This window comes from Cydia pomonella, chromosome 16, assembly GCF_033807575.1.
Source record: "Cydia pomonella isolate Wapato2018A chromosome 16, ilCydPomo1, whole genome shotgun sequence".
NCBI lineage: Eukaryota > Metazoa > Arthropoda > Insecta > Lepidoptera > Tortricidae > Cydia > Cydia pomonella.
Window position 1 is genome coordinate 12,371,127 of NC_084718.1, and position 12,125 is coordinate 12,383,251.

The 12,125-nt window shown below is 37.4% G+C and overlaps 2 protein-coding genes across 2 annotated transcripts in view; both read right to left on the minus strand.

Moving 5' to 3' along the window:
• The window catches only part of LOC133526354 (probable G-protein coupled receptor CG31760), a 146,148-nt gene that overhangs the window by 121,911 nt on the left and 12,112 nt on the right, over positions 1–12,125 (minus strand). The window lies entirely within an intron of this gene.
• On the minus strand, positions 8,977–9,939 carry LOC133526630 (uncharacterized). Its single transcript, XM_061863322.1, has one exon. The coding sequence runs from the start codon at positions 9,937–9,939 to the stop codon at positions 8,977–8,979; it is 963 nt and encodes a 320-aa protein (XP_061719306.1).

The window sequence follows — 12,125 nt, forward strand, 5'->3', positions numbered from 1 at the left end:
GTTTAAAGGTCTATGAGGACCTAAGAGTAGTCCAAATGCCTAACGCGAAAGCGTAAAACGTAAGAAGCTTACATTTTTCTTTGTGCACGAGCACACATCTACAAAGGTTACCGCAAAAAGGCTTTGCGATATTACCTAGCGCGAACATTTTTCAGGATTTTGCATGTCAGGTGTATAGGGGTAACTTCGAAAGCGGGTTAATTAAAAAAAATTGCAAATGTATTCTAAACTAGAAGCACTTTCTACTGTAGCAATATAACAGTAACTAAGATACCTTGGCAAGCGTTAAAATAACCCAAGGAGGCAAGTAAAACATGAAACCCAACAAATTATTTTGTTTCAAACAATAAAATATTAATAACTTCGCTCTAATCTAAAGCTAAGGCTGTGTCTGCCTCTAAGGGATTTGAAGAGGCGATCCCTTCTTTCCTTAGTAAATAATTTTTCAGTAATCATGCGAACCTCCTTGCCAAAATTAGCGGCCATTTCGCGTTATTGCTTTTAAAATTCTGTTTAGGTACTCGCTCCTTAAATTTACCGACCCGCTTCTCTTCTCCCCATTGGAAATTCCTCCATTTGATCAACTTATAATTGATTTCATTCTGTAGGCCTGCTTATAATTAATAGGTATGTACCATTTTACAAATATCACAGAAACTTACATCGAGTAGGTACAATCCATTCTCACCTAATTTCGCCAATACTATGTTTCCTTGTTTAAAACAGAGTAAGTCTAGGCCACGCGTCAGTATTTGTATATGAAACAGTCCCCGAACACCACAATGGTCCCAGCATACATCATATGCACATGAAATATACTTCACAAAAGACTTATCAACATAATAACTTTCGTGTCTACAGAATGGGCTATTGAATCTCTTGGGAGGCTCTTTGTCAAGTGACACGGTGATGGCGGTCTTTGTACTGTACCTACTTAGTTTTCTATCTTATTACCTAAGTGACACTGATGCCTGTAAGAGAATAGTTTGGCACTTCCCGAATAATTGAATATCGGTCACTTCAGCAACAACTTCGGACGGCGATTGGAAGAATAGCTATTGGAGTGGCTAAGTAACTGGGAGATTTATTTGCTTGCTTACCTATTTATATAGTTTGCTAGTTTTATGGATTGTACGTATGAACACTTTATTATGCTGTTATATTTATACCTATCTCACTATTGATACGTGCAAATGTAATTCTAATTTGACTCTAATTTCAGGAATTAAAGGTTCGTAGGTTTTCGCAATGCGTAATGTTTTTAAAATAATATATGTACTTACAGAAACGATAAAATACTTCTACTAAAGAAGCTTGAAAGTTATTAAATCTAACACCTATGTGATTAAAACGTATACTTCATTCTAATTCTAGACCTCAATATTACCCGAATTCAAACCTGAGAGCTTATTCATGCAAACCTCAGGCCTTATTAATCCTGTGAACACGTTTAAGTGAATCACGTACCTAATTTAGTGGGAATTTCACTCCAAAGTTACCTCAAAGCAGGGAGAGCTAGGAAAGTAATAAACGATGCCGCATATGAGAGTAGATGAGAAACATTTTTCAAGTTTATTCAGGTATTCACGGCGAAAATTATCGAATAAAACTGGCAGTATTTAATTTTAAACGAAAAAAGTAGTTTATAACCAAAGAAGTGTGAATCGCACAAAAAACACTAGTTTTTTGTGCGATTTCGCTCTTCTTCTTTCGTAAATAATTCAACGAGCTACAATTAAAACTATTCTAATATTGAAATAGCTTCTGAAATTTACGAGTGCCGAAATCAAACCGTGCTCGACTTAGGGAGCATTTACTTCTGTAATATTTGTCTTCGGATGTGCTTCACTCGTAATTGCTTTTCTCGTTTACCACTGGCGCGTCTGTGAAAATGAACGATGTAAGTAGTATTGCGCTCCAGAATACACAGCTTTTGTTACCGTAAACAAGAATACGCTAGATGACACTCTATTTTGTTTGTTAGTAAACGGAGCTCCTGAAATTGCATACCGCAGTTTATGGGCGAATTCGTCTTGCAACCGAGCATAAAAGATCTAAGCACGTAGGTGCTTAAATATTCATGGATCCGCAAGATGATGTAGCTTAAGACAAAAGGTGATTTCAAATACGATATGGGGAAAATATGTAAGTAAAAGTAATAGGAAAATAGTTTTAATTTAGAACCCTTACTCCTTGACAACTGTACGCCTAGTGTAAATTTATTCGATATTGTGACGTGCCGTAGTTACGCGTTTGCGTTAAGTCTAATTTTGTATGGGATTTTGAATTTCCAAAACGTCTCGCTTGGCGCGCTGTTGCTAAATCCCATACAAAATAAGTCTTAACGCAAACGGGTACGTCACGTCACGCTATCGAATAAATGTATACTAGGGGTTCTGATGGTAGAGGTAAATCAGATTTTGCTAAGTCTCATTACTGAGAGTAGGTTACCTTACATCATGGTTAAAATGAGTACGTCATAAAATATCTTCAACTTTCGTAAGAAGAATACTTAGATTACACAATGTTATTTTATGATATAATTAAGAAATTAACATAAAAAATCGGCCAAGTGCGAGTCGCACTTGCACAGGAAGGGTTCCGTTAGTTCCGTACCATTATCTATAAAAACGGTCACCCATCCAAGTACTGACCCCGCCCGACGTTGCTTAACTTCGGTGATTACATGAGCACCTCGAGATTGGAAAGAAATATTTATTTTATTCTGTTTTTAGTATTTGTTGTTATAGCGGCACATAATCTGTAGAAATTTCAACTGTCTAACTGTCACAGTTCATGAGATACAGCCTGGTGACAGACGGACGGACGGACGGACTGACGGACGGCAGCGGAGTCTCAGTAATAGGGTCCCGTTTGACGCTTTGGGTACGGAACCCTAAAAATCTGCCACTGAAATGCGAAAAACAAGATGATGTAGTACTACACTACGACAAGATTTAAAAACAATATGGAACGTATAAAAGAGAGAAATGTTACTTTGAATTTAGAATATAACTTGTACGTCTTCAGTTGCCACAGGCAAATCAGATCCGAGGGGAACAACTTTCCGCTTAAATGTTTCCTACGAAACATTTCTACTTGAGTCACGGGAAACTCCACGTGAGTCTACAAAACTTATCGCGTTGGATAAACAATCTCTGTCGCTAAGCAAACCAATATTTCTTAATCCAAATGTAATTCCAATTCCGCTCGTAATTGCTTTAGCTACAGTTTAACGGCAAAAGCAATCAGGACTATCGTCTGAAATTTCCGACTTCTTGGGAGCATCGGGTGGATATAGAAGCATGAAATCACACTGAACATACTTTTATGGTATTTAAGGATGAGGAGGAAGATACGGAACTTCTAGAGTCGTGTCACAAAGAGGAACTTAAATAGATAGGTAAGTAGGTACTTACGTATATTTTTTTTTGAGCCCACGTGAAATTTTTACCTGATGATCTTTGGCTTGTTTTTAATTCTATAAATGATTTGTTCAACCTAGGATTTACACAGATTATATGTCGGTGAAAAACCAAAGTATTACATAAAATCTCAGAGAGATGTGAAATTGCCGGCTGCTCATATTACGGCGTATATTCGAGACCACCCATCGGAATCTGAGAGCCAAATTAGGCTTCCGTTCAATATTTTATTAATTATTATTTCTTGCCCCGTATCCTCCCCTGGCTTTTAACGTCTACTTTAAAAACGCTTTGCTTAACAAAGGCCTTTGTATTGACTTGGTATCTTAATCCTCTGTAAAATTTGGAAGAAAGAAATTGTGAAATAATAATTTATTGTTATGATGCCAATTATATTAATAATCGTTTTGTGTACGAAAGTATGGAATTGGCTTTATTAAAAATTTATCAAAAATGTTTTTTAAATACGCGTATTCGTTTTGAAAGGCATATCCAACGATACCCCACACTATTGGGTCAAAGCAAAACAATTTTTTTTTTTTTTTGTTTGCGTGGTACTCTAATAAATTTGTTGCCTTGCATAATTTATATATCCATGCCAAATTGCAGCTTTCTAGCGCTACCAATCACGGAGCAAAACCGCGGGCGGATGGACCGCCTGACATGGAGAAACTATAAGGGTTTCTAGGTGACTACGAAACCCTAAAAAGGGCCAGCAAAGGGAAATTGATCAGTGCCCTCTACTTGGAAGCCTGTGGCTAATGTTCGTAAGTTACTTATGCAGATTGATTTCCAAATGGTGACAATTTTGTATGATTTCTAATGCATTCGATTTTTTTTGTTTAAAAGTATACCTTACACTTTACTCTCGTTCGTAAAAAATTTAAGAGGAATAAAATATAACCTAAACAAAGCGTATAATAAAAACTTGTATCACGCACATTATTAACGTGTATAAAACCCTTCAATCCCTATTGATCTCGTCCTAAATCAATATGCCTAGATTCATGGGCAATAAGTTTGCGGACTTCGTTGTGTTTGAGGGGCTGCTTGGATATGTGTATCTAATATCATATTGCTAGCTCGTCCTACCTGATTCACAAAATAATGTAAGCCTCCAGTATAACTTGATTTCGATATGTGTAACAACTATGTGTTATTTGAGATCAAGGTTTCACTGGTTAGTAGACGCCGCTAGAATGTAAGCGATCAGAGCCTAGACGCGTGGGCTGGGCTGCAGATGCGGTACCTAGGGAGAGATAATTTAGTGACCAATCCTAGTAAATAGGTACTAGGTGCCCATATAAACGCATCTTTAAGGACACGCTAATAAAAAAATAAAATTAAATCTAAAAGCGCACTTAGAAGATTCATCGAGCCTACCCCGCGGCAATGCCACATTGAGCATGTTAAGTACTAAGGCAGGGGTTCCCAATCTTTTTCAACCTGCGGCGCAGTTACAAGTGTAGTATTTTGCAACGGCGCCCTTGTAAATTTAAAATCACGGTCGAAAAAGAGTGACACGACGCTATATTACTCGTATTTACCGATGCGAGCGCTCAAATAGGTACCCGCGAATATTTGTGGTTTCGGATAATGATAGAACTCACGGCGCCCCTCTTTACGCCTCACCAGGGCGCCGCGGCGCACACTTTGGGAACCCCTGTACTAAGGTATAGAATATTTTGATATTCATTATATCCCCACTTAAAACAGTTATACGAATCTATGATTCGATCGTATTATTTTAGTTTCAGTTGCCTTGTTTCATTTTAGCAATGCAATGCACTACGAGTATAGGTATATCAGTACCTGGGCGACCGAGCTTTGCTCGGTTATAACTATTTATTGTAATTTGGTGGTGTATAGGTGATAATCTACATAAACTTAAAAAGTAAAATGTGAACTGACAATTATTATTATTTACAATAGATTTTAACCTTACAGCACTTGTCACAGAGTAACGCCATCTATTGTTAATTTCTCTTATTACATAGGTAATTTTTTTACTAAATTAAACTTGTCTAAAACAATAAAAATTAAAAAATTATATATAAAATTGAACATATAAAAAAAAAAACAAAAGTTAGTCACCGGGCGAGATTCGAACCCGTAACACTCTTTTAGCAGTCTGCGTCTTAACCCGCTGGACCAAACGGACCGTGGCTGGCAACACGAAATTAGCGACCATATTCTGCGTCGAAAGAAAAACGCATGAAAACTCGAAAACCCGCGTTTTCCCAAACATAAGACTAATCTAGATCGATTGTATACCCCCAAAAACCCCCATATACCAAATTTCAGCGAAATCGTTAGAGCCGTTTCCGAGATCCCGGAAATATATATATATACAGGGTGTCCCAAGACTATGGGACATCAAGGGAAAGTACCTTAAATATCGTAGATAGGATATTTTGCTGAAAGAAGACTTTATTTTATTTTATAATGCATTCAAAGAATTTCTAAAAAAAAATGAAAATTGCTTACTTTTTCTGGGAATTAAACCGAAACTCGAAATTTTAATCAAAAATTTTACTGTATTCGTTTGTTTTGCGATATCATATTTCTGAGATGACTTATTTTTTATGCATTCTTTCGATTGGCATCATAAAAATCCAGGATGTTTTTTTTTCACATTTGAGTCGGTTCGATTTCCAGACAAAGTAACTTTTTTTTTTAAATCTTTGAATGCAGTATTACTCAGTTTTGAAAATAAAATAAAGTCTCCTTTTAGCAAAATATCCTATGTCTTATATTTAAGGTACTTTCCCTTGATGTCCCATAATCTTGTATATTCGGTACTCTGGTCTCGAAAGGGAAAGCTCAAAATTAAACAACTCGTTTAATTATAAACAGTAGTTTGTTTATTTGGCTGTACTTAAACTCCACACAAATCACACAAAATACAAAACAAAATAATTACCTTATTAAATCCACGGTAGACAAGCGTTCGTTAGTTGTAAAAACAAAAAGTGCCATCTACCGGGAAATTGAGTAAGCTGTTTATACATACCGCCTACCAAGGACAACATGTCCTTCATCATGACCGCCCACCTTTGAGTAACAATGAGAACAAATTTGAACTGAATACAAAACAAATTACGTGGGTGCGGTTTTCCTAAATACAATTAAATTAAAACATAACATAAAATCTTAATCTTCTCAATACAACATAAAACTCTTTAAATATAATCAAGCACATACTTAGTAATAAAACAATTGTTTATTCAGTCACTGGCAATATAATGACCTTTGAAGTCGGCCGTTTCATTAATGTATTTTTACATTTTATAGTTACAACTCTTGTTAATGAATCTGTGCCGGGGTGTTTTTGTATAATTCTACCAAAAAGCCACTTAGAAGGGGGAAGATCGTCTTCTTTCACCAAAAGGATATTTCCAATTGCAGGTTCGGGAACCTGATGTGACCACTTATAACGATGTAAATAATGGGTCAAATATTCGTTGGACCACCGGCGCCAAAAGTTTTGCAACATATGCTGCGTCAATTGCCATCGCTTTAAACTGACAGTGTTTGAACCTTCAAAATTCCTTTCCGGTACTGTAACTAAAGGCTCTCCTATTAAAAAGTGACCAGGTGTCAAAGGAATAGGCTCATTTGGGTCACTATTCATAACTGAAATAGGACGTGAATTTAAGCAGGCTTCAATTTGGCTAAGCAGCGTTGACATTTCTTCGTATGTGAGTGTCGAATCACCAATAACTCTTTTAATATGGTATTTAGTGGACTTAATTCCAGCTTCCCATAATCCGCCAAAGTTTGGACTTTTAGGCGGTATAAAATGCCACGTAGTACCGTCTGAAGCTAAACTTTCTGCTATTTCCTGAATCATAGTCGATTTCTCAGCATTAAATAATTCTTTTAATTCTTTCGCGGCTCCGACAAAATTTGTCCCGTTGTCACTATGAATTTCTAAACACCTACCGCGTCTGGATATAAAACGCTTGAAAGCTTCCAGAAATCCACGCGATGTCAACTCACTTACGACTTCTAGATGTATAGCCTTCGTGACCATACATATAAATAAACAGATGTATCCTTTATACGAACGATGCCCTCGGCCTTTTGATGTCCTCAGATTGATGGGTCCTGCGTAATCAACACCACTGCGAATAAATGCCCTGTCTGGAGTGACTCTTGCTGTAGGTAAGTTTCCCATCATCTGTGTTTGCATTTTGGCTTTATAACGAATGCAACGAACACATTTACGAATGTGTTGTTTCACCAAATCTTTTACCCTTATTATCCAATAAGCTGACCTCAAATAGTTCAACATGATTCTTTGCTCTCCATGAAGGGTGCGTACATGTGCGTCCGCAACAATCAATTTTGTCAGATGTGAATCGTATGGTAAGATCATCGGATGCTTTGTTTCTTCGGAATCTAACGTATTCTCTAATCGACTACCAACTCGTAAAACACCGTTTTCGAGAAAGGGTGACAAAGAACGAATTTTGGAAGTCTTCGAAGATATATAACCATTTTTATTGATCTCTGCTATATCATTTTTAAATTCTTCGTTTTGACACAATTTCACACAGTTTGTGAAAGCTTCGTCTAATTCCCATTTCTGGAGATGTTTAGTGTGTTCTCGGTTTCCGCATAAATTGCGCTTAATAATAAAACGTCTACAATATGCGACAATACGAATAAGCTTATTCAACGATGAATATTTAGCCCAAATAGGTTCTTCTACAACTCCTAAATGAACCTTCGCAGATTTTTCCAGATTCGTTTCGTTGTTTTTGGGTTTCGAATAATTGATGACCTCATTGCATAAAAACTTAGGACCGAATTTCCACAAGTTATGCTCATTTAGCTCTGCTGGTCGGATCCCACGAGACGCGCAATCTGCGGGATTGTTTTTTGTTGAAACATGTGACCATTGAGATGAGTCCATAGTAGTAAGTATTTCCGATACTCTATTGGCTACAAAAGTTTTCCAATTACTTGGATGTTTGTTCAGCCAAGCAAGAACTACCGTAGAATCTGTCCACGCTCTTACATTATGTTTGGGTATGTTCATAACCATAGCAACTTCCTTCAGCAGTTTAGCTACGAGTACTGCGCCGCAGAGTTCCAGTCTTGGTATACTGACCTGTTTGACAGGAGATACTCTGGTTTTAGCCGCTATCAAAGCAACCTGAATTTCACCTGAAGCTTTTACTACCCGAAGATATACAACAGCTGCGTATGCAGCAGTAGCGGCATCACTAAAGCCATGTAACTCCACTAATGTGTCATTAACATTCATGTTAAGCCATCTTGGGATCCGGAAGTCTTCAAGGTAAGTTAATTGTTCACGGTAGGTTATCCAATCTTTTAATATATCAGTTGGTGGTTCCTCGTCCCATCCGATTCCTGCTATCCACAATCGCTGTATAAAAATCTTTGCTACTATGACACATGGAGCTAACCACCCTAACGGGTCAAATAGACGAGAAACATCGGATATGATTTTTCTTTTTGTTGCAGGTGGTGAAAGCGGGGGCAGATTAACTGAATACTGAAATACATCTTCATTTCTATTTCAGGTAAGTCCTAAAATTTTTGTTACATTGTCTGTTTTTAATTCCAGGTTGTTCTTTTCTTCTTCGTTTGCAATATGTTCGTTTTCTCTTTTATTTATCAGATCTAACAATTCCAGTTTATTACTAGCCCACTTCTGTAACAAAAATCCTCCTTCGTTCAATAGTCCTTTCATTTCCTTATATAGATGTAACCCTTCTTCTATTGTTTCACTACCAGTCATCAAATCATCCATGTAAAACTCTTTGTGAACTCTAGGTGCAGCCATGGGATATTTGTCCATATGATCATAAGCTACTTGATTCAATGCTTTCACCGCTAAATATGGAGCTGAGGCGGTGCCAAATGTTACTGTCAGTAACTTGTAATCTTTGATCTTGTTTCTAGAGTCATCTCGCCATACTATGCGTTGGAAGTCGGCATCATCTTCATCCACCCGCACCATGCGGTACATTTTGACAATGTCCGCAACTAAACACACGGGATACTGTCTCCAACACATAACTAGGTGACGCAAATCTGGCTGCAAGGTAGGCCCTATCATAAGTAAGTCGTTCAGCGAAATCCCTTTATAGTCTTTGCAGGATGCGTCAAATACAACTCTAACCTTAGTTGTGGTTCGATTTTCACGAATGACAGCATGATGAGGCAAGTATATAGCATCTTTCAGTTTGTGGTCAGGTTCAGTCACAGGTATCATGTGGCCTAGTTGCTCATACTCCTTGATTACTTCCGTATATCTTGTTTTAAGTGTTTTATCTTTTTCAAATTTCCTCTCCAAACTGTGTAGTCTTTTAACTGCAATCTCCCTTGAATTGCCCTTGCAGGTATGATCGTCGCGAAACGGCAATTTCACGACATACCTGCCGTCTTCGTCTCTCACTGTAGTAGATGCAAAGAAATCTTCGCACCTTTGTTCTTCTGGTGTAAACAGTTTCGAGTGAACTTTCGGTTCTGCCTCCATTTCCCAGAATTTTTTCAACATATCATCTTCATTCACCTGTGTATGTAAAACTGTCACATTTTCAGTTCCACTCGTTGAACCGTCTGTGCCAGATAAAATCCACCCGAGAGTAGTGCACTGTAATAGAGGAGACCCTTTTGGACCTTTGAGTATTCCATCTGCAATTATCTTGCAGTAGACTTCGCCTCCCAACAGTACATCGATTTTACTGGGTATATTATAAGTCGGATCGGCCAACGTAAGCTGTTTCCGTTTCAACCATTCTGGAAATGTTACTTGTTTACCGGGAAGGTAATTGGTGATTTTGTTTAAAACATATGTCTTTACTACAATATTAAATGTTGGGTCAGCTAGCGATTGAATTTTTAAGTCTACTGTGTATTTAGGCACAGCAGAAGTCGGTTCGCCACCTAACCCCGTAATCGAACTTTTGATGGGAACTTTCTTTAACCCTAAGGCTTGCACCACAGCTTCAGTGACAAATGAAGACTGTGCACCTTGGTCTATGAATGCACGAATCACCTGATACTCGCCTGTTCTGGACTCAGCCTTTACAAGGGCTGTGGCTAATAATACTTCATCTTTCACTATCTCTGTCGCAAAACAGTTGACTATCGGTGTGGTCTCATTTTGTGTGTTCTCTGTCGCGATATGTGTGGCTTCTTTCGAGACATCTTCCACTGCCTGAACTACTTTCTTTGGATTGACAGTTGAAGATGAGAAATCCTTTTGGTGAAGTAGAGAATGATGCTTCCTTCCACAAACTCTACAACTAGTGGCCTTTTGACAAAACCTCACAGCATGGTTACTACCTAAACAGTTATAGCACAGTCGATTGTTGGTTACAAATTCATGCCTTTTGTCAAAATCTTCGTTTGCAAATTTTTTACAAAAACATAGTTTGTGTGTTTCAGAACAAAATTCACAAGCTAAAGCCGATGCGTTGGCAACGTGAAGTGCATTTGGCTTGTTTGAATTACTATTGCCAGGTTTTACGTAAGCATTGGGAGTCTTATTAACGTTTCTCGGCTCGATGAATTCTAAGGCCCTGTATCGGCTCGTCAAAAAATCTTTGAATTGCTCAAAGGTAGGCAGAGCATCCGAAGCTGAGTTGGTTGCTACATTAAGCTCCCATTGCTTGCGTGATTCTTGATCTAATTTTAGCGTCAACAAATGTATCACTATGATGTCCCATGTGGACACATCAATGCCTAAGTTAGACAGTGCACTTAAACAGTCTGTTGACGTGTCTAAAAGATCCTTTAAAAAGGCAGGAGATTCAGAAGTTGCGTTTCTTTGACTTAGTAGACGTTTCAAAATGCAGTGCGAGAGATATTTTTTATTATCATACCGCTGCTCTAATTGACTCCAACACCGAGCATAATTTGAATCAGAAACCGGAATATTGCGTAGCAACTGTTCTGCCTCTCCCGTGAGATAACTCTTTAGGTATTGTAATTTTTGTACGCTATCTAATGCAGTATTGTTATGAATCATAGACACAAATAAATCTTTAAATGTCATCCACTCTTCGTACTTGCCCGAAAATTTAGAAATGCTTAATTTTGGAAGCTTTATTGGATTTATCCTAGCAGGTACACTATCCTCGTTGTTGGCCTTTGATTGACATGAATGAAAGCTTACAAATTCAGCTAAACCATCTTTAAGTTCACATCGATAATCCGTATATTCATCTTCTGTTTGGTCGTAAATGTCCTCAACAATATAAGTTTTTGTTTTTAAAAGTGCTAAATCGTAGGTACGCATTAACTCTTTGTGACCTTGTCTGAATTCCGACCAAAACTGTTCTAGTGTTTCTAGCCTACTCTCTATATAATGCTCAGTTATACGAGACTTAGGAGATTTTTTAAAATTAACACGCGCCTTGAAAATACGACTGGATAAGTCATTTTGATAATTGAGCAATGTATCCATGTTGTTAGCAAATTGATGTGAATCTTTTGACAAAACAGAGTTGAATTGAATGACAACCTAAAGTATGTATATTAAAAATACTAATAAAATAAAAATAAGTAATAATATTTTTGAAAATTTTACAAGTCTTTGAATTTTGATACACCGAGTAAAATTGGGCATGGATTTCCCGTTCCAACAGGATTTTGCGAATTATTCTAAGTTACTAATCTACTAAATTATTCTAAGTTAATATTCTATACAAATTATGT